This window comes from Macaca fascicularis, chromosome 13 (genome assembly GCF_037993035.2).
Source record: "Macaca fascicularis isolate 582-1 chromosome 13, T2T-MFA8v1.1".
NCBI classification, from domain to species: domain Eukaryota; kingdom Metazoa; phylum Chordata; class Mammalia; order Primates; family Cercopithecidae; genus Macaca; species Macaca fascicularis.
In genome coordinates this window covers 84,489,228-84,517,211 of record NC_088387.1, presented here as the reverse complement: position 1 = coordinate 84,517,211, position 27,984 = coordinate 84,489,228, and the positions used below count along the sequence as shown (strand labels likewise).

General features: G+C 45.4%; 1 protein-coding gene and 1 long non-coding RNA gene across 4 annotated transcripts in view; one reads left to right on the top strand and one right to left on the bottom strand.

The window, feature by feature from the left end:
- LOC135966847 (uncharacterized) overlaps positions 1 to 15,486 on the top strand; it is a 39,870-nt gene extending 24,384 nt beyond the window's left edge. Inside the window, exon 2 of the long non-coding RNA XR_010580510.1 lies at positions 9,097 to 15,486. This is a non-coding gene — a long non-coding RNA (uncharacterized lncRNA). The remainder of the gene's footprint in view (positions 1 to 9,096) is intronic.
- Positions 90 to 27,211, bottom strand: CDC42EP3 (CDC42 effector protein 3). Of its 3 annotated transcripts, none has more exons than XM_015433431.3 (2): positions 27,074 to 27,211; positions 90 to 2,072 (listed from the first exon to the last, which is right to left on the bottom strand). In XM_015433431.3, exon 2 carries the CDS (start codon positions 1,835 to 1,837, stop codon positions 1,073 to 1,075), a length of 765 nt encoding a protein of 254 aa, XP_015288917.1. In that variant the 5' UTR covers positions 1,838 to 2,072; positions 27,074 to 27,211; the 3' UTR covers positions 90 to 1,072. The 3 variants fall into 3 exon arrangements, with proteins under 3 accessions (XP_015288917.1, XP_005576164.1, XP_045225421.1); XM_005576107.4 differs by having other exon boundaries at positions 27,098 to 27,211; XM_045369486.2 differs by lacking the exon at positions 27,074 to 27,211 and adding an exon at positions 26,440 to 26,656.
- Between the last annotated feature and the right edge of the window lie 773 nt (positions 27,212 to 27,984).

The following is a 27,984-nucleotide window of genomic DNA, read 5'->3' as shown; positions in this document are numbered from 1 at the left end:
CCTTAAAGGCTCATGTACATTTCAGAGAAGCAACTTCTCTAGCTAGACTTATTCTTTTATGGTCTTGTTTATTACTATAAACAAGCAAGTTCACTTTATCATTTACTCTTTATTGTGTTGTTTGAAGTACCTATGTAATGCAAGTATGTACGGTACTAAAATACCTATATTTCCAAAAACATCATGTGGGGTAGACCACAGTCTCTGCAGAAGCATCATGAGTAACCTGTGCCTTTATACTTTACAATTCGTTATTGGTTGCTGTTAAAGGTATGATAACAGATGAAGAAAAAAAACTAAGTATGAATATACTTTTCCAAACACACACATACACAGCTTACAGTGGAATCCCAATGGAAACAAGTCAAGTGACATCTGATGTAGGATCTATAAAATGTAGACTCTGCAATAAAAAGCCAAAGGCACGTAAAAATATATTTTAACTTTAAAAATAACTTAGTTACAGTAATACTTTGCCTGTGTCTTACCAACATGTAGCTGACAGTCAAAAGTTTGCAATATAGATATAGAGGGATATATAAGAACTACAAGAAAATCCCCAAAACCCATAAGTTCAAATGTGAAAACAGAAAAGTTTTAACACTGGAGAATTCGCTATGGTGAGCCCAAGCAGTATAGAAAAGAGTCTACAAAAAGGCTTAGGTGTTAAATAAATTTTGACTTCCTCTTGCTCAGAAAATGTCGGAGTGCTGTAAAGTTCCATAAAGTTCCTCAGTGTGACTCGCTCAGACCTTCATAGCTAGTGCCAATCCTGGCCAAGCCAGATTTCTTGTGTGTCTGCAAACAATGTGTGAGCCGAACATCACCAATGCCTGCTGAAAAATGGGCTCTGACTCACTTCCTCTTTTTGCCAAGATAGGTTTTGCTGTGTTGTTTTTTCCTAAATTGTTTTTGCAAGGAGGGCATACCAGGTAAAAAAATACTTTGTAAGAATATTATTTTAGAAAACCCATCACAAAATTGCAAATACAGCTCCGGAAGCCCTTCTCTTCAACTGTGGTTAGTTTAGTTTTTGTACCTTTTACCCCAAAGGAAAAAAGTTGGCATCCTGTTACTTATTTTTATCCATGACATTCAGCACCTCATCCAAAAGTGAGGGCCCAAGATCAAGCTGCAGGGAGAGGAGGGAACCTGTAAGGTCAGAGAGGGACTCCTCTGACTTAGTCTTTCCCTTGATGAGCTCGCATGGGGCGGGATGGTCAAACATGTCCTCAGCTGGCCAGTCGGGGTACTGTTCGGACAGGCTGGAGGAGTGGCTGTCCCTGCCCTGGCTGGACTGAGATGCAGAACCGCTGGAGCCCCACGAGGTGTCTCCCTGGTGGTCTGTCCCATTCTCCAACAGACTGCTTTTCTCCTGAGCTTTTTCCTCCATGACAGGCTCGCAGCTAAGCCTGGGCAGCTTTGCTGGCCCAAAGGACTCCTGTTTGGAATTAAATGTCACCGGTGACAATAAGGGCAGCATGAGAGCTTGGGACCCTCCAATGGTCGGGAGGGAGATGGCATTTTTGAGCACCGGGGAGGGTGTTTCTGTGAACACAGAGTCCGAGGTGCTGTTGGCCCGGAAGAACTCGTTATGCCCAGGGAACTGGCCCAGGTGTGCTTTCTCCTGGTTTCCAGGTAAAAGCTCGTAGTTCCCTTGAAGAAAGGAAATATCTCCAAAGACATCGTGCTGGCCCTCTTTGCCGATGTGGATGGTGTGGCGAAAGTCTCCAAGCGGGGGACTGATCATGTCGGGAGACAGAATGTCCCTCAGTTTAAATTTCTTTCCTTTCTTGTTATTGGCTGCTTTCAGGTAAATTGGGGTCTTGGCTGGCATTTTGGAATTTGAGAATGTCTATTTTGCAAGTGGAAAAAAGGGCCACTTTCTTCACAGATGGTATATGTTTCTGAATAATCCTTTTTGATAGGAACTGTCACATCATTTTTTCAAGTGGCTTCAGAAGTGGCTTTGAAATGAGATGGGGTCAGAGAACCTTCCTGAGGTTACGGCCAAGTGAGGCTTGCTAGAGAGCCAGTTACATCATCCAGTCTTGACCACAACCAGGAGAAACCTGGAGAAGAAACCAAAGCAGGTTATAATCTAAAGACTCATTTGGGTGCCCTAGGGCCTCCCTTTTCACAAGAGCCTGTATATAATGGCAGGGCCAGTTCCAACTAATGCGAACTTATTGTTTCCCTCCAGTAAGTGGATAAAAATTTTCACCTTAATCTTAAAGAGAAAACAAAACAGGAAAGAGAAAGACCTAAAAACCCCAAATCTATGACACCAGTACTTTTTAGACATAGCCATGAACACATCTTCTGGACATGTCTACAGTTGTAGTCATTTTCCTCTATTCTAAGAATTGCTGTAAGCATAGGATCAGTGATTTCAGCTCCTTAAATACAACTGGACTTGTTTTAAAATACATTTTCCTTTTGCTTTGATGTGCATACTAGCAAGACTAATGATATTTCACTGAGTTCCATACGTACATAAGTTAATGCAATAAAATGAATAGTCCTACAAGGGAAGGTACTGGAATTATTTAATAAGTGACAATAACTTATATGCTACTGTCCTATAAAATATTAGTGGAATACATTCTTACAGATAAGAAAATGGAGATTCAGGATAAGCCCTTCCCCCAGAAAGTTACCTTTTCTCAATAACATATAGCCAATAAACAAGACAGCTAGAGTTGGAATTGGGTTGTGGCAAAGTATTGGGCTGTCGAGGACGTCAGGATTTGAAGGCATTCTGAGGTGGGAGGAGATGAACAAAACCGCTGCACCTCAAAGAGACAACATTGTGATTTTCTATTATAGGCTGGGCGTTCACTTGGGAACACCTCTGAAACATTACTGATAAGGCTATATCCTCCCTGCAGTAGGCAGAATTCGAGGGGAGCCCCCATGATCTGCCTCCTGGTGTTAATGACTTTGTAAGTAGAACCTATGACTGGCTTCTAACCAAGGGAATATGGCAAAGGTGACAGGTCACTCCCTGATTAGGTTACATTATAGGAGATTCCATCTGAGCTGACAAGGGAGAAGACTTGCTGGCTGTGGGGAGGTGAGCAGTTATACTGTGTGAGGGCCTATGGAAATGAAATCTGCCAACAAAGTTGGGGAGCTTGGAAGTGGATCTTTTCCCCAGTTGAGCCTCTGATGAGACCATCACCCTGGCTCACACTGAATCACAACTCAGTGAGATGCTGGAACTCAGCCCCACCCAGATTCCTGACCCACAGAACCTGTGAGATGGTAAATGTTGTAAGCCCTCAAGTTTGTGGTCATTTGTTACCAGTGTAGAAAGCTAACACATCCTCCCTGCACATACTATATGGTGAGATTAGGAGGGCATGAGCTATAAGAAGGCATTGGGGATGTAATGTCCTCTTTTGCCGATGAGATGCTCTTATCTTTAGAAAATGATCCTCCACCTCTGATGCTGACATAGAGAAGCTAAACCCTTCCCCACTGCAGGAACTCCCCAGATGACTCTACCATGACCTCTTCCCTCAGGAGCTCCTCCCTCTGGCCGCAGAGCCTGCAGATAAATACTCCAAGGGCTGGGTGGGTTAGCTGGTGTTTTGAAGGGAGCCACATTTGCTCTGTAGCAGCTGGAGGCTGTCTGCATCTGCCCCATATTTCTTTCCTTTCAGCAAGAGTTTTAAATTCATTTACCAGTGGCAGGTGACAAGAACTGTGCTCCACCACCCACTGGCTCAGTAACAGCTAACTCAGTTTGGGAAGCAGCTAGCTCAGCGTGTCAGCATGCTGGCCAGCAACCCAGGCCTGAGAAGCCTGAGAACAATGCACAGGAGACAGCCAGCCCCACTCTGGCTTTGGGTGTGGGGAGGAGGCAGAGGAAGTACCAGGAGGTTTGCACTCATGCAGAGTGGGCTGACCATGGAGCTGCCAACAATGACATGATCGTGGGTCCTGACACTCGCTCTCATAGTTTTAGCTCTAATTTGGGTCTTGTTGTGGTAACAAAAGTTAAAGCTCACGTTCTTCCTGTTAAAATCTCAGAACTTCCTTCCTGTATGAGTATACAATGCCTAGTCCTGGCCTAGGACCCCTGCTGTTCAGAGGTAGCCTTCCTGCCCTCTGGGCACAGTGTGGCTGACTGCCTGCAGAAGCAGCTGGGTGGCCTGAGGAACAGCTGCCCACAGGAGTGGTGTTCTCAGCACACATGGCCAGGAAGGCAGCTGCCAGGGAAAGATACAGTTTGTCCACCACAACTCAAGGGCATGCCAGGACTGCCTGGGGTCAGCCGATGGAGGCAGGGTTATGCAAGGCCAGGTCCCAGGGTAGGCTGTTCCAATTATTTAAAAAAAAAAAATTGATCACTTAAGGCCTGGAGTTTGAGGTCAGCCTGGGCAATGTAGCAAGACCCTGTGTCTATGAAAAAAAGTAGCTGGGCATGGGGGCACCTGCCAGTAGTCCCAGCTACTCAGGAGGCTGAAGCAGGAGGATTGCCTGAGCCCAGGAGTTTGAAACCAGCCTGGGAAACATAATGAGACCTCATCTCAACAAAAACTTTCTTAAAAAATTAGCTGAGCATGGTAACACACACACCTGTAGTGTTAGCTACTTGGGAGGCTGAGGTGGGAGGGCTGGGTGAGCCCAGGAATTCAAGGCTGTGGAGAGCTATGATTGTACCACTGCACTACAGCCTAGCAAGGCGCTGTCTCAAAAAAAAAAAAAAAAAAATATTCCCATGAAAATGTAGCCGGAGTCCCTGCCACTCTGACTGGATCATTCACATCCACCCTTTAAGGATTTGGGACAGTGAGGAGGAAGAGCAAAGGGGGAGGAAATGCATGCTGTTCTCTGAGGGTGCAGGGGAGGAGGGCCCAGTCTGCAGGCTTCCTGGCTGGGCACCTACCAGGGAGCACGATGCTGGTCAAGTCCCAGCCTTTGGTCAGTCCTTGCCCAGCCACAGGCACTAGCACCAAGGGCCTCAACCAGAAGCTCGCGCGTCTTGAAGTTGGGCTTCATGTCAGTGGCATGGAGGCAAAGGTTGGAGGGAAGCAGCAAAAAATAAAAAGGTAAGAAAAGGGTTGGTGGGGAGGCTACCTAAGCTGTAGTGGGATTCTGGTGAGTGGGAGATACTAGAGAAGATACCTTCAGAGGCATTTTGCTTTCTTTCTACAAATATTTACATCATATTTAACGCATGATAGGGCATAGACTTCTAAGACTGTAGAAAAAAATAATTTGAACTGAATTTCTACTATGTGCCAATCCTAAGAGCTCCCAAATACTTTGAAAGTTAAAACAAAGCGTTTTGGGCAAAATGTCAGTTTTACAACTCTAGGTATGTTGACGTTTGTGCTGCTGGGAGAGTATCTGGCAGCTCTGATCTAGTCCCTCTATCGCATCTGTTCTCTTTCCTCCCCAGCTCAGGGGCAAACATGCTTGATCCCAGCAGAGGCAATCCAATGCTGATAATCCAATGCCCATAATTTCTTGAACTGACAACTTCTTCCTCTCCTTTCTGAACATTCTGGGCTAAGTCCATGCAACTTGATCAGTTTTCCCTTCTGCTTCCTGGGTTCACCGCTCTTTCAGAATCTTTGCCAATTACTTATCCAGAAACCTAATGGGATGGTTTCTTCCCTGGCAAGAAGTGGCTGCTCCTGGAGAGGGTATGAGCATCTCCTGGGTACCAGCAGCACTTAATACAAGTCAGTATTTGTTGAGGACTTCTCTATGTACCGAGCATTGTTCCAACCCCTGACATGGACTAGCTGAGGAAACCATGAAGCTGTTACTGTTACTATCCCCATTTTACAAATGGATCACTACGGAAGAACTGATGTCTGGCCACTGCCAAGGCTGCACGGCTACCAAGCACGAAGCCACATGTCTGGGCTCTGAGCTTTGAGGTCTTGACGTGACATTTAATGAGTACCCTCCTGGGAATTCTCTCTGCTCCCAAATTACGAAAGGGGTGCATTCCAAAGCCTGTTTAAAACACAAATGTGTGGCAATGTGCTGGGCTGATGACGATGGGAAACAGGCCCTGCATACACTGACAGTTGAAGTACGAACAGGTCCAAACTCAGTAGAGGCAGTGGGGCAATATCTATCAAAACTGCAAATCATATGCCCTCTGACCTCAGACGGCACTCACAGGGATTTACCCAACTCAACTTGTTACTTCATATGTAAGAAATAACAAGGCTGTTCAAACCAGCACAGTTTATAACAGTCAAGAGTTGGAAACAACCTAATTGTCCACCTATAGAGGACTGGTTCAATTAAGTGCATCCATACAAATAAATACTATTCAGAGCTAACAAAGAATGAAGAAGCGCTTAATATGCTCATCCGAGAAGAGCTCAAAGATGTTCATCATCAAAGAAAAAAAAAAAGAGGGGCAAATGCGTGTATTTATATTTGTACTGGCTTATTTATAAAGTATTTCTGGAAACACACAATAATAGTGACTGCCCACAGAGAGGGGAAGTAGATGGAGGGGGAACAGGGTGGCAAAGAAATTTTTCACTATCCTTTTATGATTTTGGATTTTCAAATCATGTGAATGAATTGGCTATTTTTTAAAAAATCACAAATGTGTATGCAGGGCTCAGATTAGGCTTTCTTGGAGAGCCAATTTTATACATGGCTGTTAGGTCCTGAAAAGCCTACTAGGAGCTACTGATCATAACACAAACATCGGGAAAATGTGTCCAAAAGCATCTGCAATGGCAGTGTGTGGGTATACGAAGACTTCAGAGAAGGCCTGAGCCATGTCTCCCCTGAGCTTGGCTATGGGACAGATTACTTTTTCCTTCTGTGATCAGGCTTTCACCAAAGAGGCAGCAGGGATCTGTACTTTGTAAAAGGGAAGAGATCTCAGAAGAGAAACATTTGTAGTCGGAAGGGAAAGTGAGAAAATCCAACAGGTGGGAGAGGATGCAGGAGAAGCTGCAGGCCAGGGCATGTGCGAGGAGGGAAGTGCAGGCAGGTGCAATTGCCTGGGCCCATGAGGACAGCTTCTTGTGCAAGGGTGACTAGTGACACACAGATAACCTTTGATGATGGAATGGGCCTAAATGCCATGACATGAAATCCTATCCCTCCTCTTTTATTTATTTATTTATTTTTTTGAGACAGAGTCTCACTCTATCGCCTAGGCTGGAGTGCAGTGGCGCAATCTTGGCTCACTGCAAGCTCTGCGTCCCAGGTTCACGCCATTCTCCTGCCTCAGCCTCCCGAGTAGCTGGGACTACAGGCGCCCGCCACCATGCCCAACTAATTTTTTGTATCTTTTAGTAGAGACGGGGTTTCACTGTGTTAGCCAGGATGATCTTGATCTCCTGACCTTGTGATCCACCCACCTCAGCCTCCCAAAGTGCTGGGATTACAGGTGTGAGCCACCGCGCCCGGCCTCCCTCCTCATCATTTTAAGAAGACACCTGGGTTCCGGGAGACAGCTGGTGGATGACCAACACATCAGAACAGTCAGCATGAGTCAGGGGAACCCCACGGCTTTGCCTTCTGCCCAGAAGGAAGGACCTGCTTGGAGAAAGGGATGTTGGGAAAAGAGAAAAGGAAGAGCTAAACAGGAAGGGCTTACAGGCCGGAAGAGAATTACCAGACTACAACTAGGGAGCGGGTCCTCCTGGGTGTTCCACAACCCAGATGAGAGAATTTTAGCTTTCTGTCTCAGTTAAAACTCTAACACCAGCATTAACCTGTGGGTACTGAGCCATCCAAGGGTGCTGGGCGCACTCATTTGTGTCTGTCTGTCCTCGTCTTGAACCCCTTTCCTGCAACCAAGGGTCAAGTCACTTGGTCATCCAGGCTGGAGTGCAGTGGCACGATCACAGCTCACTGCAGTGCCGAACCCCTGGGCTCAAGCCATCCTCCTGCCCCAGCATCCTAAGTAGCTGAGACTACAGGTGCACAACACCATTCCCAGCTAATTAAAAAAAATTTTTTTTTAGAACAGGGTCTTGCCATGTTGTCCAGGCTGGTCTTGAACTCCTGGCCTCAAGAAGTGATCCTCCTGCCTCAGCCTTCCGAGTAGCTAGGATTACAGATGAGCCTCACCATGCCTGACTCTCTAGTTTTCTTGCATTTCTCTACACCCACTCTCTTACCTAAATCTTAAAAGACAGACAGAAAGGTTCTTATAGGTAGCCCTTCCTCAAAAACCTTGACCCTGAAATTTGAACTTTCCACAATTATTCCTGGTTTCTTTCTAGTTCCACAAACGTTCTCCTAGTTCTTGGATCACGGTTTGCTCCTCTTTCCCTTCGTAGATGATGTTGGATATAATATTCATCTCAGAAATTAGATTCCTTTAAAAAATGCTCTAGTTCCTGGGGCATTAGAAAAGATTTGCCAACAAAAGTGTTCGGCTTGCCAGTCAGTCGTGGCAGGTCAGAGAGAACATGTGGCAAGCAGACAGGTGGGCACAATGCTGCTGAGAACGGACATGCTCCCTTACAGGTTTTCTGAGAAATCCAAGGGTTTCAATATACAAAAGGACCTGAGAGGAAGCTATGGCCATGGTTTTGATAAGGAAGAGAGCAGGGTTGCACTAGGCTAGACAATTCTAGTTTCTTGTGACTGACTGAAGTGTAAATGACAGTGATAATAATAGAAATAATCACAGCAGTAATAAATAATTCAGTTAAGAAAAAAACTGAAGCAGTGCTTTGCTTCATTTCTTACCATCCTTTTGGCAAACAGAATGATGCTGAAAATACCAAAACAGGGCAGCAGCCAGGAGGAGGAGAAAATCAAGGGGTTATAAAAAATGACAGATAGAAAAATTGGTTCCTAAGTTACTTAGAGTTGACGCACTGGCAACTTACAGGACTGTGAAAAGAACAAAGGGGTTGGGATATTTTAAAAATTCCATTTATTTTAAAGGAATGTTTGGTTTGCCTACTAATTGTTTTTAGATTAATTCTTAGTGGAGAGAAAGAATAAAAAAAAAATTTGCATCCTGCAAAACAGGTTGCAGTGTTAATTTAAAACACACGTGTATAAAAACAGGGGCAGGTGGGGTGAGGGGTGCTACTGTCCCCAGGGACCTGAGGCTCTGTTCTTTTCTCCTCCTTGCAGGAAGTGAGCCTGCATCCGACTTCCCCTTTCTGGCTTGGTTGTCACATCCTTCAAGGACATTCCAGCTTCTGATCACTTTTCGCTTTGCCTCAGCATAGTCGCATCGATGCAGCCAGCCACGGCACCACTGCACCATCTGAGCCCCATGCCGGAGTATCCAGTGACTCCCCCTGCATGTTGGAACCAACAGTCCTAGGGGAGGATGACAACTCGGCCAAGTACCCTCCGCCACTTCCCTACCCCCGACCATCTGTGGGCTATGTCTCTCTGCTACCAACCAGAAGATAATTCCACGGTGCCAAGCGCCCAGAACATGATCCTGGACTCCACATTTAGAAGGGATAAAGGCTACCTGGAACATGTCCCCGCATGTTCAGAGCAGGGCAAATGGGAGGAGGTGAAGGAGCTCGGTCGGGACATGTGAGAAGAGGCTGAAGGAATAGAGCAGCTTAAAGAAAACTCATAGAAAGAAAACTAATCTTAAAGGATCTGAAGGATTCATTTAATTGTAATGAAAAAGGAATTAACTTGTTCTGCGAGGCCCTAGAGCTAAGCAGAAACTACAAGGAAACAGATTTTGGCTCCTCTGAGTAACAACTCAGGTTTCTCAAAAGATGGAATGGGCTGTGGTAGGGAGGGGACAGCAAGTATGGCCATGGGATGAGGCTCTCACAGAGGCGAGGGCGGATACCCTGCACCTCCCCGACAGTGCGTGAAGGGAGGTGTTCACGTTCCCATTTACTCTGAGTTTCCTATATGGGAACATGATTACTGCCAATTTCCTTATGGTCCCAAGTCACTTTCCCATAGGAAAATGCACACAGACTTTCCCTTGAAAAGGCTTTCTGTTGCAACATGGCAGTCTTCTTACTAATTTAGAAATGACCAGCCAATCTTTGGGATCAGAAACACTAAAATATTTCTACAACATGGGCGCTCACATCAATCCTTTCAGAAACCTCTGTAGGAGTGCTTCTCCGAATAATTTTAAAATCAAAGGGGAAAAAAACCCCATGGTGTTAGATTTTCATTTAAGTTCAATGTTTAATATCTAAGGCGAAAATCAGTGTAACCAGAAGCACCCAGTAACCAGCATCCCGAAGGGGATGTTTTACATATTTTCAGTCTGTTTAACTCCACCCATTTGAGAAGATAAGATGCCTTTTCTATTTTTAGATTCTTACCCTCTCCCCATATCATCTCAACTGAGGACATAGCTCTAAGCTTCAGACTATGAAACTCTATTAGCTGGCTCCCCAGCTGCTGAGCTGTTATGCAAATGAACTTAGCCAGAATGAGCAGGCGGTATTTTACAGACCCATTTAAAGTCTGATACATCTCACCTTCCATGATTTTAAAGGGACTTTTTGTTTGTGATTCAGCTACAGCTTGAATTCATTGTTCTTTTACCACCCTGATTATATACAGACCCACAAATACCATATGTGAGACTCAGTGCTAATTTGTGTACACGTCTCACTTTTATGGGATCTAATTTGAAAGATCTTTTAGAAGCAAAATTGGAAGACAGAAGGTCCACCTTACATAGTACCAAGTCTGCACTTTTGAACAGAGGCCATTAGGGCCTTTTTTCCTATAAAAATGAGTTACTGGGGAAGAGTCAACGTGGACATTGATCTCCGGCAGTTACAACAAGGCAGGAGGAGGGCAAGTCCTCTCATGCCTGCTTCATTTATCAGGATGTGTTTTGCATGGCACCAGGGCTGGTCAGAAGCACCCAGGCAGGCACTCTAGTTTCACGCATGTGAATCTCTGATAAGGCCATTGCTGCGAACTGCTCACGTGCTTCCATAACTAATGGATCTGACTGGGTCTGTGATGCTGCAAGGACAATATCAATACAGGAAAAGAACTTGACTCTGAAGTTTTCAGCAATATTCTGCCAGGATATTCATTCTAATCTCTGCTCAAAAGCAAGGAACGTGCTTAAGTTGCTCACAAAATAACTATTAATATTTAAGTCAGCAATTATTCGATGCAGTACTCCAGTTCTGGTAATGGTAATTTCAAATGATCCCAAATAATAAGCTGACAACGTCCAGAAATTCAGATTATGGTCATTTGACCCATACTACCTCGGAGAGCAAAGTTCCTAACCATTTGCCTTTATGCCATATTCTCAAGTTTAGGCCCCTTGAATATTCTAGTTCTCTGATGGGGTAAAGGGACAAATACAGGACTTCCATGCTATTCTGTCACCCTGCTAAGGGCTGTCTACAATAATCCATGTTCCTTGGATGGGCTGAAACATGGTTTTTCTGTATGATACCAGCACTGGCTATATGTGGAATCTGGTGGTCGTCATTCTACTCTCAACCTACTTCCACTGCCAACATCCTTGTGTTATTTGTATACGTGTTAGTACACATATATTTGCTGAATGATTTCCCTCTAACTAGGCTGAAAGCTCTTCTGTGAGCATGAGCTTATTCATCTTTTTGCCTGCCACAACACATGGCCCACAGGAAACTTTAAATTCACAAGTGTTAAATCCATAACCCCTGCTAGACTTTCCATCATGAGAGCCAGGTTGACTTGCTCCCGGGGGCCAAACCCTAGAGCAAGTCTACAGAGGCTCTCTGGAAACTGACAAATCTGAAAGGCTTTGTTCTCTAAAGAATTTACACCTGTAAAGAGTAATAGCTAGCATGAGTGCTTTCTGTGGGCCAGGCAGGCATGTAATGCTCAGAGCATACCTCTTAGGAAGCAGTCTTAGATGAAGCCTGTGTCTCTGGTCAATCACCCAAAATGTAGAGGAGCTAGGATTCCAGCCATAGCTGCATTCTGTAGCCACTGCCGATTTGATAACTCGAGGACTGCCAACCTGAAGACTACGTATCTTGAAGTCTGACAGCACCAAGAGCTCAACACTGAAGAGAGGTGGAGATGCTAACCTGACCACGTCAGAAGCCAAGAATGAGTAGAAAGGGTCCTAGACAACGGTCCCTCCATCTCTAACTCACTAGGACTTTTCAGTATTTTGGCTATTGTCAAAAAGAATCTCAAAAGGGATTTGACTTTGTGGTAAACGTCAAAGGATTAGAATTCTTTGGGTATATACCGAGTTAATGGGTACAGCACACCAACATGGCACATGTAACAAACCTATACATTGTGCACATGTACCCTAGAACTTAAAGTATAATAATAAATAAATAAAGATTAGAATTGTAAAGTAACAAAGGCCCCCTGATCCTCGAGGAGAAAAACAAACATCCTGTTCTTAGAAAATCGTGTTAAGTGCGGTTCATTCTTTTCCCAGAGGAAGCCCATTGCATGCAACAGTGAACAATCACAGCTTTCACTGGGACAATAGCTCCCGAGCTTCCTAACTGACACTGCATTTCCCTCCTAACCTGAAACTAAGAACCTTGTGTTCCCTACATGGAAAGCTCTCCCACCTTCTTACCATCAGCCTCTATTCACAACATCCTCTGAGACCTGCTCCAGACTCATTTCCTTCCTGGAGGAAGTCTACTCCAATGCACCTCACGTAATCCAGCCTTGCTACTGCTTTGCTTGGGGGGTTTCTTAGGGGTTGTGGAGGGCTTGTATTACGTGATTTGTTGTTTTCCTGTTTTGTGGTTTTCATGCCTGCTATTTCCAGGTGGGTGGTGAGCTCAAGAATAATAAGGTAAGCAAAAGGTCTATAAATGAGTGCTACTGTTGAGAAAACTTCCCTCCTCTTTAGGCTGAGCCACTTACAGAGCCTCCTCCTGAGCTGGGGACACAGAAGACCCTCAAATTTTACTGAATAAGCTCTTCTAGTTTTCTTTCTGACCATCTCTTAAGTCAAGGGTCTACAAGCTACAGGTAGGCCAAATCCGGCCCTCTGCCTGTTTTTATAGATAAAGTTTTATTAGAACACACCTATGCCTATTCATTTATGTACTGTCTACAGCTCAGTGGGGTTCTTAACTGAGGGTGATTTTTGTTCCCTATGCAGTATTTGGCAACGTCTGGGAATATTGTTGATTTTCATGACTGGGGGTGGTGTGCTCCTGGCATCTGGTGGGTAGAAGCCAGGAATGCTGCTCAACATCCTCCAGTGCACAGGACAACTCCCCAAAGCAAAGAATTATCTGGCCTCAAATCTCAGTAGTGCTGAAGTTGGGAAATCCCAGTAAAGGTGTTTTTTTGCTCTATCAGGTCAGAGTTGAGTAATCTGTGACAGAGACTGTATGTGGCTCTCAAAGCCCAAAATATTAACTGAGCCCTTACAGAAGAAGTTTGAACCCGTCTTAAATGTTGGCATTTTCATAGGGTTGGATGGCTGCTGCCCATCCCCTGCTCCTCAACAATTCCCCCGGCAATCACATACCACCTCTACAGATAACTTCCAAATCAGTACCTTCAACCCACATGCATCTACTTAAGTCCAGACCAGTGCTACTCAAAGTGGGTTCATGCAGTCCATGATGAGATAAGTACAGCTGAAAGCAAGATCTTTTTGACATTGCCATAACATCAAACATGTGACCAATGGATTTTTTCTTACTGAACAGGCTATTGACAAGTTTGGGAGCTGTATGCTGTTGACCTTGCATGGGGGTTGTGTGTGGCCCAAGCTCCATATTCCTTGTGCACAGTAGTACTGTACAATGGATTGGAAATGGAAACAAAAAGACAGTGGCCCTTCCCAGAGAGTTTGAGAAGCAGTGGCCTTTTCCTTCCTTTATATTCCAGATCTCTCTACTTTGCTTCCCTCAGATACTCATAAACCTTGTCCCAGACGGGATTTGCCATCTTTCTTCCCCCTGCCTGCCCCAGGCATCTGCGTCCCACACTATGCTTTCTTGGTAAATGGCAGAAGTCACTCAATTCCAAAACCCAGCTATCATCCCTTCTCCCCGCCTCCCTCTCTACATCAAGTCCTATAGTCCTATCAGTCTGTCCGGACTGTCTCTCCTCATTCATCATCCCTGCTCCATCAGCCTTACTCCTGGCCCCATGATCTTTCTCCTGCACAAGGACATTTGCCCTTTACCTACCTCCCTGCCTCCCCGGGTCCCTCCACCTTATCTTCCAATCTACACCAGAGTGAGGAACCTAGAATCCTCATGTAACCTTATCACTCTCTGCTTTAAAACCCTTTCAAGGGTTTTAAGGGCAGGCCTGCCCCTACAGCCTGGAGATAAGATAAAATAGCTTGTGAAGCCCACCTCAGCAATCTGGGGGGCCTGCCACACTTGCAGCTGAATCTCCTGCCAGTTCCCCATGGCATCCTATGTATACCTCAAACCTAGCAACTATCACACTGGATTGTCATCACTACTTATTTAACTCTTCCCCCACCAGACTATAATCTGGGAGAGAGAACGGAGATCTTCTTCATAGCAGGTACTGAAAAGTTGAATGGATAAACAAATGAGAAAGCTTGAAAGATATTGCTGTGCCTCTTCCTCTTCAACCCTGCCTGCTCTGCTGAAAATGCAAGCTGGAATCTATGATTCTTACAGAAGAAAACAAACATGTAACAAGAAGCTGTCTCCTCTTTTCTTGTGGCAAAGGCTATCTTCCATTTTACCATCTGTAAGCCATTTTAACCTTCCTCTATCCATGCAGGGTAATAGTTTAACAGTGTATCAGTGCAAGCCAGAGTAATTCTACAGGACCATACAGATCTTTGGCAAATATACAGATAAAAAATATAGATCTTAAGGCAAATATTTGTGGACATGCTGTTTGAAAGAGATACGACTCCTATCCCTGACTGCAATGTGCAAATAGTGTCTTAGGTAAGACTCAAGGAAAATTTCACAATACAGTCCCCTGAATTCAAACTCACTGATTCTACTTAAATCAAACTTAAAGAGGCCCTGGAGCAACAATGAACTTACTCTTTTCTCGTTTCAAAATGAGATGTGTTAAGGGAGAACTTGGCTCATTTGGCCTAAAATGTACAAGGGAGCCTCAAGAAATTATAATGGACAGTCTACAGGAAAGTGTTGTTTGGAAGATCAATACATAACTGGCACAGATCAGATACATGGGGAAAAATAAACCTATCAAAACATTTGCCAAACCAAACCAAATGAAACACCGATTGTATGGGCCAAGCAACAGCTAACTCACTGCTGTTCCTGGCCTTAGAGGGGAAAGAGCTGGGCCAAAACTATGAGCCAGTCCTGTAAGACGCAGAAGCCCTGATACACTGGGTACCAGTTACCTTCCTGTAAAATGGAGATAATCATCCCAAACTTTATAATAACCACAGGTTGTCAGAGCCGAGTGTGAAAATCTACAGTGCTATGTAAACACAAGGCAGTATCTTTTCCCCAAATGAGAAACCAGATTGTCTACTGAAATACAGGGTGGAGGGGGAACTATTCTAATTGCCAAAATAAACACTTCTATTTTCTCCTTAAATTTCGCCTGTATCACTCATTAATAAGATGGTTCCTATTGATCCTGTGGACAGTCTCCACAATTGGAAGGGATTCCTACCACCAGCTTGATGAGAGGTTAATTCCCCTGTCCGTGGGACATAGGGCTGGGGCTGTCTTCTCATTCACATCTACATGCATCGGTTATCTCCAGTTGGAGCTCTTCCAGCCTTGGGAACAAATGAGACATCCCTGAGTTGGGAAAATTACACCAACTGCTATATAGGTCAGATAAAAGCGGTGTTTTAATACCAACTTGGGATCTCTTACAGTAGCCCCTGACCTTAAGACATAAATAAATACAAACAATCTAACATTTTTTTCTCCTAAATTCTCTGGTGACTTACTTACTTTACCTTATGGATGATTTTAAGAGGAAAATCCTTTTACTTCCATTTAAAGTTAATTTTAAGTTCATTTGGTTTTACTTTTTAAAGGAAGCTGAGACCAAAGGGGGGAATATTACCTTCTCTGATTTATTCAACTTCTGTTTTGCCTCTACCTTAAGGTTAAAAAAAAAAAAAAAGGAAAAGTAAATGGAATGAACCTCAAAGTGGCAAGAGCTGGAAGTGATGGGATCTGGAGGGTGTAGGGTTAGGGAGTGGTTAGGGAGTGGGCACAACTAACCCTGTCAAAGGGAAATGGAAGGCCAGACTGGAGCCGTAATCACTGGAAGGGACTTCATACCATATGGGAGTCCAGATTTCCAGGCCTGATGAATAAGGAAGAGCCTAAGGTTCTGAAATCACTTGTCTCCTTCTGATCATGAAACCATTTATGAAAACCTTTTGAAAAACTATAGGGAGTAGTATGCATTTATGTATATGTATGTATGTATATTACATATAGTGTGTATACTGTGTGTGTGTGTGTATATATATATATTGTGAGTGTATATATATATATACACACACACACAGGCAAATGATTTGATTTTCCAAAAGGAAGAGACAATTACTTGGTGACTACTATCACATCTATCTTCAATAAAGGTCTGGGTTTTGAACACTTAAGAGATACATGCTCAGTCCGCACTGATAAAAAGTTCACTGGCGCCTTACTTGCTTACGCACATGACACAGTTGCTAGAAGGGTCGATTACTTGTAATCTGCCAATTTCAGCCAAGTCTTAAAGGGATCTTCTTGATAGGGCAAGTGACGTGGAAGACACAGAAGATGCACTTATCAATCTAAACTGGAGACCCAGAGGGAGCCTCAATATGCCAATGGCTAACTGGGGTCCAGAATTACCTGGACCGAGAGCTGGGGCTGGATGAAGTCCACAGGAATGAACTGAATGATGATAAATAGAAAGTCCTGCTTTTGGGTTAAAATAAATTCTATAATTCCATTTGCGCAGAATGGGGCAGGCTCTGGCTGCTGGTGCTTATAAACTGGATGGCAAGGCTACTGGGAGCTGACAGCACGAGGAGGTGGCTGAAAAACTCATAGCCATCTGGGAGTCTCTGGATAGACCCCACCAGAACCGGTGATGTGTGAGAGAAGAGAAAAAACAAAAGGGCATATTGTTATTTTCCTAAATAGTTGATAAGTAGGGCCAATCTCTCTTCTTTCTAACCAAAGAAATTATGTTATTATCTGCTTATATATCAGGCTTAAGATTTTCTTTTCCTTGGCCTAAAAAAAAGTTTGACAGAGAGCTGGGCCTAGGAGAAAGATTCATACTCTGTGTCACTTAAACAATTAAGGCCTTGGTTTTATCATGTCAGAATGAGACTGGGGCTGAGATAAGGTCCCTTCCATCTGTCAAATGGTAGGGCTCTGTCATTCTATTTGCAGAAACATCTAGCTTCTAGGAAGTTTCCAAAAAAGAAAAAAAAAAAAGCATTATTTTTAATGAAAGTAAGACTACCCTTAAAATCAAAATACTTTCTACCAGCGAATACAATTTTCATCCTCCTTTCCCATCCTTCCTGGTATTCAGTTAAGGGTCCTGAGCCATGCTAGCGACTCCCTTTGGGAGCTTCAGTTTCCCCATCTATGAAGTGCAAACAGCAATGGTGGGAATCTTCTTAGGTGACACTGAGCATAAAGTGCTTGGCAAAGCACCTGGCAGGCAATGAGCCCAAATCAATTGAAGGGGTAATGTTCATTATTAATTACTCCAAAAAGCTACAGCTGCATAAGGAAGAAGATGAGCTGGAAGCTCATGGTGGGGATTCCTTCTAACCTTACTCCTTTTAGACCTTGGGATCTGGCTGCCTCAACTGATTGTTTTACATATAGTGTGAAAAACTCCCAAATGTTCTGGGTCCAACAGTTTAATTCCCCATTCTGGGAAAGGAACGGAATTTGAAAGAAGTCCCTGCTTTACTCCCTGCACCGCCCTGAGCGACATCTCTCTGAAGCTCGCTCTCCCAGGCCGGCAAGTAAAGCACCACCATTCCCGGGTGAGCCCACAGGGAATACAAAACAAAGCCCCATCGCCAGCATAAACTTTCGCTAAACTTAATAGAAGGCCAAAAATCAACACTCTTTTGGAAGACATTTCATTCTGAAGCCATCTGAGAGCAAGAAACCAGGCTCCAGTTGGTGCTGTGACATGCATAGAGTGAGCCACATGCCTGTCGCCGGTTCAACCCATGAGAAGCCGGCTCTAGAAAGTCTTTCAGTTGGGCGCGGTGGCTCACACCTGCAATCTCAGCACTTGGGGAGGCAGAGGCGGGCGGATCACGAGGTCATGAGATTGAGACCATCCTGGCTAACACGGTGAAACCCCGTCTCTACTAAAAAAAATACAAAAAATTAGCCGGGTGTGGTGGCGGGCGCCTGTAGTCCCAGCTACTCAGGAGACTGAGGCAGGAGAATGGCGTGAACCTGGGAGGCGGAGTTTGAAGTGAGCCGAGATCGTGCCACTGCACTCCAGCCTGGGCGATAGAACGAGACTCTGTCTCAAAAAAAAAAACAAAAACAAAAAAAAAACTTCTATGTGCCTCCCCAGCCCCTGGCTGGTCCCTCATGTATTCAACAACAAACATCCATGGAGGGCCTACTACGTGCCAGGCACTATTCTAGATGTTAAGGCTGCAGCAATGATGCACTCCACTGTGGAGAGACTGACGCTAATATAACAAATAAATAAATGGCTCACGTTTATTCATTCGTTAATGGCTGGCGAGAGGTCTAGGCAGCACTAGGAAACACAAGGACCCTTACTCTGTGCTCTAAGTGGACACATGGGTGCCAAGTTGCCTCAGTCACTCCCAGGGCATGAGAAAGCATTGGTGGGGGTTGCCAATGTCTCCGATGAGATCTTGAGAAGGTTCCAGCAGGGACTTGACCTATTTCCACAGGGCCCTCAGATGACCTCTATCACCAAACCAAATGACTGGGGGTGATTCCCCTTGCATTTGAATGTTCTGTAGCCTGGGAAGGAGTAACTTCACTACAGCAGGACTTAAAAATAAGCTAGTGTGATGGTTAATACTGAGCGTCAACTTGATTGAAGGATGCAAAGTATTGATCCTGGGTGTGTCTGTGAGGGTGTTGCCAAAGGAGATTAACATTTGAGTTGGTGAGCTGGGAGACACCGACCCATCCTCAACCTGGGTGGGCACCATCTAATCAGCTGCCAGCGTGGCTAGGATAAAAGCAGGCAGAGGAACGTGGAAGGACTAGACTTGCTGAGTCTTCTGGCCTTCATCTTTCTCCCGTGCTGGATGCTTCCTGCCCTCACACATCAGACTCCAAGTTCTTCAGATTTTGGCTCTTGGACTTACACCAGTGGTTGCCAGGAGGCTCTCAGGCCTTTGGTCACACACTGAAGGCTGCACTGTTGGCTTCCCTACTTTTGAGGTTTTGGGACTCGGACTAACTTCCTTGCTCCTCAGCTTGCAGACGGCCTGTTATGGGATTTCACCTTATGATCACGTGAGTCAACATTCCTTAATAAACTCCCCTTGATATATACATCTACCCTATTAGTCCTGTCCCTCTAGAGAACCCTGACTAACACAGCAAGGTAAGTGACAGAGATTTCTGACCTGCCAACAACTTAAAGAGATACGCCACAGAAAGAATCAGGTAGTATAGCAAGGGCTATACTGCCCACTTTGTCATTAAGTCCTATTGCAGAAAAGATGAATGACAAGATAAATGAGATTCAGTCCCTACCCTGGAGGAGCCAGTAGTCCAATTAGGCAGCCACTTGTGTCAGTCAGGAACATGGATGGAGTTGGAGGCCATTATCCTTAGCAAACTGACACAGGAGCAGAAAACCGAATACCGCACACGCTCACGTGTAAGTGGGAGCTAAATGAGAACAAATGGACACAAAGAGGGGAACGACAGACACTAGGGCCTACTTGCGGGGGAAGAGTGGGAGGAGGGAGAGGATCAGAAAGAATAATGATCAGATACTATGCTTAGTACCTGGGTGATGAAATAATCTGTACATCAAAACCCTGTGACATGAGTTTAGCTATATAACAAACCTGCACATGTAGCCCCGTACCTAAAAGTTAGACCTATTATGGGATTTCACCTTATGATCATGTGAGTCAACACTCCTTAATAAACTCCCCTTTATATATATATATACACACACACAATATATATATTATTTTTATATATAAATATGTATATTTATATATATGATAATCTAAATGTAGTGAGTGTTACAACAGGAGAAGGTACAAGACACTAAGGAAATGCCTGTGATAGAAGAAAAAAGAGGAAGAGAATCACAATTGAGGGCCAGGAGAGGGCCTAGAGAACATCTACACACTTCTCTGGCCTCCCTTCCCATCCCCATCCTTCCCACTCTGCCATTTTTTTTCACAGGTGATGGGATGGAGCCTGCCCAAAGAAGGGGAAGGATTTGTTTTGTGACTAACCAGCCGGTCAGCCAAAGGCTTAGAGCCTCATCTCCCACTGTGTTAAAATCAATGTTTTAAGTCTGAACTGACCCTTGGCAAAACAAAAGTTTAAAAAAATAAATACAAAGGTTGAGAAATCAAACATATTCTGAATGGCAAAGCCACATTTCACCAAAAATGCCTCTGCTTGTTTTAAAAAATATATGTAGCCTAAATGATTATGATGTATTTGGACAGAAAAGTTCTTTTTCAACTAAACTCATGACAACGATCTATCATTGGCATGATGTGTCTACAAATAGGACCTTCAGGTTGTCACCAGAATGTGACGGATTCCCAAATGTGGAAGCTGTCTAAATAGAGGCCTGACTTTGAAGTTCCCTGCCTTCCACACTTGCTCAGGCTGCTCTGCCAGAGATCTGTACGGGTCTGTTTTTCAATCCAGAGTCTTATATTATTAGTAGTAAGACAGCTATGCTAATAGGTGCCACCGATCCTGGCTCACTGATTCTAGAGTCAGAGATTATCTGAGATCATCTCCCACCAAATGCCATGTTTTAGGGATGAGAACAAGAAAACCCCAAGAGGTCAAGGTTACACAATTTGGGTCAGAGCTAAGACCAGAATCTGTATTTTTTTAAATCTCTATTCCTACACACACACACACACAGACACCTCTTTTGATTGCCCTCACTTAATTCTCCATTAGTTTTATCAGTGTTCACCAGGATCTCCTGGTACATCCTCACGGCTCTCTTTCTGTAACGCCTGTGGTTCTCTAACTAAAATGTCCCTGGGTTGTTTCGGCTCTGTAGGGCACACTGTGGTTACGTAGCTTCTGTCCTGCGTTTCCCAGAGTGTGTTTCCTGCCAGGCTAGTCCTGCAGCTGCTCAGTGGGCAAAACAATTTGAAAAACTCTGGACACTACCTCCCTGTGGAGATCCACTGTATACACTGGCTTTTTAAATGTTCTGAAAAGTCCTGCAGAAAGGGACCTTCATCAAACTGGGGTCCCACAGAATATTTTTATGCCATTCATGGCTCGAGGTACACTTTAGGTGGTACCCTGTTATCTAATTGCAGGTGTGTGATCTCTGCAACATGGCTTAACAAAGGGCCGAAGGCTAGAAGGCTAATAATTTTATCCAATATGGAAATAAAACCCAATCCACTGAAAATCCTTTTTAAAAAGTTTTAAATTTGGGATTCTAGAATTCTTTTAATTCATGACTTAGGCAAGTAGTAAGGACTAATCAAATACTAGTTTGGAACTCATCAGCTTTCACACAATTTACTTGGCTATTTAGAAATAGTAATCTTTTAAATATCAATATCATGCTTTGTATTATAAAACTGTATGGTTAAAATTTGAAAACTGCTTTTCTACCAGAGGTATTGTCAAATTCAGTCCATCATCATGTGACTCTGATGAAACTTGGCACTGAAGTATATCGAGGCCAATGAAAGCTTTTTTTTTTTTTTTTTTTTTTTTAAAGGAAAGAAATGTACCTGACTATTGCTTTAGAACTACATGGCTACTTATTTTGATTTGTGGGGTATTGTTTTGTTTTGTAGCCTTTAAGGGGTGGGGACAGGAGAAGATTTCAAATGGAATTGGACAGCTCCAAGGCTGTAACCCCTGGCTTTGAGGCTACCTGAGTTACTTCGGGCTGTCCTTTCCGGAACCCTGTTGCAGTCTGAGAAGTCTCTGGAGCTGATCCCCACAGCTAATCACAAACCCAGAGCATCAAAGCAGTGGAGGCCAAGGCAGGCCCTCTGGGTTTTCCGGGGCACCACTCTAGGTTTCAAAGGTTTCCTTGTTCTGTGTTTCTTATCTAACAGGGCCCACGGCATACGCCGAACTGTAACAGGGCTTGACTTCTGCCATGGACAGAGCCCAGTGCCTTTCTGTTCACCTTACCTGTAGCTCCTCTTCTGCTGAGTTCTTGCAGCAACATCAATAAACATGGACTAAAACGCCCACTGAGTGCCGGGACTGAAGGCCCAGGTAGTGTGGTTCCTGCCTTCAAGGAAGGGATTGTCCAGAGGTGGTTACCGGACTCTGCAACCCCTGGCTCCCCAGAATTTTGAAGCAAGCACACGGTCTACACTAGAGCTTCCCTTCATCCCCAGCCCCCAGAAGTCCTTGTCCCTGGCTGTGTCTTGGCTTGCTTTCTCACCATAGAGTCGCACATTTTCACCTGGTAAATATCTTCGTTTACGGCATAAACTGCTTATGTTAACCCTAGCAGTGTTCATGCTAGATCCACTTTCATGCCATATATGTGGGATTGAATCATCTTTAATAATAAAATAATTTACACATTGTTCCTCAAGGCTGGCAATTGCTGTCATCTTCAACTGTGAGATACAGGGTGATACGAAATTATTTCCTTGCCAGAGGTCGAAAGTCATAACAAAAATCAGATTTAACAACTTCTCTGCCCCTCCTCCCTGTTGGTGGGGGTGTGGTATTTAGCATAAGGTCAAAAAGACCTGAGTTCAAACCCTGCTTCTGCTATTTAGCTGTGTGACCTTGGCCACATTACTAAACCTTTCTGAGCCTGTGTTCTCATCCGGAAAAGAAGAGCAATATATTATCTGCCTTATCCTCAAAGGATATGTTCTAACACCCCCAGTGGGTGTCTGAACCTTGGACAGTACTGAACCCCATATATACTATGTTTTTTTTTCATACATACATACCTGTGATAACGTATAATTTGTAAAGTAGGCACAGTAAGAGATTAACAATAGAACAATTATAACAATGTAATAAAAATTATATGGATATGGTCTCTTTCTCTCTCTTAAAATGTCCCGTATTCACCTAGTTTCAGACCATGGTTGACTATGGGTAACTGAAACCCTGGAAAGAAAAACCACGGATAAGAGGGGACCACTGTACTGTCTCTCTCAAAGAATAGTTAACGAATATTACATGACAGAACCAGTATTAAGTACCTAGGAAAAAAACAAAAGCAACATTGAAACCTCAACCTTTGATTGTGGCTACTCTGGGCCAGGCACTGTTCTGAGTACATAATCTTTTTTGACTCCTTTAATCCTCAGGGAAATAATATTATCCCCATTTTACAAAGGATAAACTGAGGTAAAGGCGAGGTAACTTGCCCAAAGTCACAAGGTGGTAAGCGCCAGAACGAGGACATGTGCCCAGGCAGCCTGACTCAGAGGCTTCAGAAGTTCAAAATTGGTTTTTTTTTTTTTTTTTTTTCCCATCCCCTTAACTCAAAGACCTGCTGACTTTCATCTAGGATTAGCCACTCATGCCTGCACATATTGTGCTGTTAAACTGCACATGAATGTTTAGGTTTTTCTTATTGTACAACTTTGGGTAAGTTATATAACTGGTCTGTCCTCAGTCTCTACACCAGCAAAATGGGGATACGAACGGTTCTTTCATAAGATGATTGCTAGAGACAAATAAGATAATCAAAAGGCTGAGAAGAGTGCTTGACACATAGGACAGGCTCCACTTAGGAAGTGCTTTTAACATCCAAAGTAATGAACAATGCAATATATTAGGAAAATTCTTGGTCTTCTGTGGCTTGGTAAGGCACACAAGATTTTGTGGCTGGCTGAATCCAGTACTTTCAAATGGCTATCCTTGTTCTCTAGCAAACATACTGCATTTAAAAATAGATTGCTCATTCAATCAATAAAAAGAAAAACAGGTTCACAGGATTCTGGTTAGTAAGAAATGAGACTGGATATGGATATACTGAAATGAGGCCTAGATAAAATCAGACTGAAAGCAAGAATCTTAATAATAATAATAATACAATCAGAGCAGTCTTCTTGGAGGTTTTTAGGTTATAAATTGTATTCCACCCACTGGATAAATGTTACAGTTAATGGGCAACGAATTTGTGAAAAATCTATGGCCTGGTTAAAAAAAAGAAAAAATCTTTGGGTGATACAGGTTAAAGCAATTTTATCCCCAACACCGTTGAATACCAGGAATTTTATACGTAAAAAAGCACAGCTTTTGTGAGCATGTTGGACATAAAACAAAACACCACATTAAAGGAAAGGCTGGAGGGCAGACAGGGCAAATGAACTCACGTGAGCCCTTCTGCAATCATTGTTACGGCTTTGTATTACTCATCTTGCACCACACTTAAATGTACAATAAAAAGCAAAAAGTGTGCAACACGCATTACTCTAGCTGCTTTTACTTGTTCCATAGAGATATGCGAAACAATTTCACTGCTCAGATTGAGGGAAAGAGGAGCTCATCTTATTTCAAGCCTGTAGCTGCTGCCACAGACTCAGCACCACGTTCTAATCATAGACTTCATCATGTAAATCTCTAGCAGATGATACCACTGGAAAACAGAAACTGCCATGGATCCAGAAATGCTTCCAAATTTCTCCTCTAAAGTTCTTATCTGTGAACTCAGAGGCTGACGCTGTCTTATTCAATGGGTGAGGCCCACTGGGAAACCCACATTATTTGGGAGACTATGAAGAACTTTCCACCATTCCTTGACTATATAAAAGGCCTTTATCACGTATTTCATGATACATGAAAATGCTAAGTATTTCACAACTACTCCAACTTATTTCTGAGGGTCTAAATCTATTCTGAAAAGGGTATGCATCACACACCTACCTGTGTAGCTTATTAACTACCAAGAAGAACTCACACAAATTGCAGGGGGTATGAAATAATAGACTTCTGGAACTGTCCAGAAAAGAAGAGAAGGTACATTTTTCCCGGTTTTAAGATGAAAGCTCTTGTGTAAGTTAGAACATTACAGGAGTCGTTTAAATTCTCTTAGGTATACCTTTGGGGCATCATCCCCGGTTCCTGGCGAGTCTTTTTTCTCCCTGTGATGTTAAGAGGAAGTCCCTAAGACTGGCTTTGCTATTAAAATACAGACATCTGCTGCTCTCCTAATTTTTGTTCTTTTTAAATGGGAGTACTCCCCAGAAACTCTTGGATATTGTGGGAACTAAGATCTGGGAGATGGGAACGGAATCTTTGTCTCCCTAACACATTCATCAGTTCCCTCCCTAGAGCCCCCCATACCCTCAGCACACACCAGCAGCCCACTCCTCCAAAGACGCCAGGGCTGGAAAGATTCATGTTGCAATACCCTCCTGACATTCCTCATTTTAATTCGCTCACTTTTTTTTTTTTTTTTTTTAAACAAAATGTAATTACTTGACTGTCAGCCTGCGCTGCACTCTGGGGCTTTTACTCCTTTCAACACAGCTGCGCTCCCGGCTTTGATGCTGCTGTCCACGCAGCTTGTCCCAGCCACAGCCTGGCTCTCGGTAATGTAACATTCAAGTGCATATTTATTTTTAAACTGACCTCTCCTAGACTGCACAGTATAAAGGAGATCCTGCCAAAAAATATGCTACTTTCTATTTATAAGATGAAACACATGCCTCCCAAAGTCGGAGGGGGATAGAGTATAATAATTCATAACGAAAAAACGATTGGCCAGATCCACTCGTCCTCACGTCTGATACTTGTCTGTGTCAAGCCACTTGGTTTCAAGGAGAAAGGGAGGAAAACTACAATCAAAAAACCTTGTAAACGTTTCAGCTGTTCACCGTCAAAAAACAAAAAAGTCAATATCCAGATTTCCAGGTTGGCGCCCCACTAACAATGTCCTCCATTAAGAAAGAGGAGGGCACCGGGCAGGCGATGCCACGGCAGAGCTGTGCGATGCACCCATGTGCGGCCCTGGTACCAATTCACGACGCGAGGGGCGCGGTAGCCAAGTGCGGCTTGTTCTCAGATGGAAAAATGCTATACGCGCCCAGAATGGCTCTGTCAATAGCTCGGAGGGAGCAATGGGGCCGCGCTGCCCCACCCTGAAAAGTGGTGGGCACAAATGGTGGAGCTCTGAGTCCCGGTCATGCCGCCCGCCCCACTCCTGGCTTGCTTTATGTCCCCTTCGGTCCGTTGGACACTAGATGTGAAAGCGATGCCCTCGGTATCCCGGCTCCCTGCTGGTTTCCCAGCCTAACACCAGCGCACGCCGGAAGCGGCCACGGCGCGGGCGGGACAGACTCACAGACAGGTAGAGAGGAACGAACCCTGGATTACCCAGACTCACCGGCCGCCGCTGAGAATCCCAGCCGCTGCCCCGGGCCTCCCGCGGGCGCACGCAGCCCCGGCCGGTGTGCGCAGATCCAGCCGAGTCTGCCGGCGCGGTGCCTGCTCACCGCATTATCCGCTCCGAGACAGCGTGAAGGCGCCCCAGGCCGGTGGCCGGGTCTCCGGGCTAACCCCGCACTGCGGACCCTCGGCCGCAAGAGAAGGTGCGCGCAACTGAGAGCTGGGCGGCCGGACGCGAGGACTGAACCTGCGGAGGGCGGGGCGGCGCGGGGCGGGGCCGGCGGCGCGGGGACGGACTGGGGCGGGGCGGAGGGCACGGGCCCCGGGGCCGACCCTCCCGGCCGCAGTACCTGTGCCCTGGCCCGGGGCCAACCGGCAGCCGGGCGCGCGCGCAGGGGGGGTCACCGTTGGACCCTCGGAGGACAACGGGCGCCCATTGTTACCTCTCCAGCGCTACCCCCCAGTAGGCGACTTCCCTCGGAGAAGACGCCGCTTTCGACTCCCTAAGCACAAAGAAAGGTCGCCGGACGCTCGTTTTAAAGAGGGACCCGGAGGTGCTGCCGCCCGGGTGCACGGGGACAATAGGACTCCGCCCGCACCCCGGACTCCCGCACTAAACCTCGTGCGCCCACCTCTCCCGATCCCAACAGGCCGACCTAGCTGTGCGAAGTTCCGGTGTGGCGGGCGGTGACCGGCAGGGAAGCGAGGCCACCTGAGCGCGCCTCCCCGTTCAGGCCGCAGCTCCCCAGGTCCCTCGCAGCCAGTGCTCTGGTGGGCGCGGAGGGGGAGGGTCGCGTTCTGTCAGTTTCCAGCTCGCTCCCCTTGGAGCTGCAGCCAAAACCCGGAGCGTGGACTTCGCGCCCTGGAGATGCCGGAGCTCCGGGCTGAGCAACTGGACAAGCGACGAACAGCAGACGCTACAGGTTCTCCTGTCCAGAGGGAGGCGTTTCCTCTCCCTCAGGGTCTTTCAAAAGGATTTGCCTAAAGCTGAAGCAAGCTGGTGGCGGCTGCCCCAGACGCGCGACGAGGCGCAAGTGGCGCAGCTGCCGGCCCGGGAGCGTAAAATTCCGCCCGTGGTGGCACCTGCGCCCGCCGGTCAGCGGGCCACAGCCAGCGCCGCCGACTGGCGCACCCCTCCCCTCCGCCGGGGCACTAGCGTGAACCGGGTTAATGAATGCTAATTTTCTTAATCGGCCTCCGTCTTTTCCTCCTCCGCGAGTCATCGGCCTGGGGAAGGAGTAGGCGACAGGAAAGGGCGGTTTTTTCCGGCTGGGAGGTCCCAGCCCGCATGATTAGCCTGGGGAGGGGGCTGGGACCCCGGGGAGTCGGATGCTCGGGGCCTGGTCTCTGCCCTGAGACTCTCAGGTTGGATGGAAATCCCGGCACAACACGGAGAACTTTCCGGGCACCTTGGCTTTGCCGAGAGGTATCTAGCTTCAGTCATCACCGCGGTCCTCTAGGTCTGTCTGAAACCCTAGAGGGTGCACCTTAAGCCGATGTTGTAAACCCAGGCTGACTTTAAGGTGAAGTGAAAAGGAAACGG

What these genes read in the sequence shown, in the direction of transcription:
- CDC42EP3 (XM_015433431.3), bottom strand. Translation starts at nt 1,837, where the DNA reads ATGCCAGCCAAGACCCCAATTTACCTGAAAGCAGCCAATAACAAGAAA.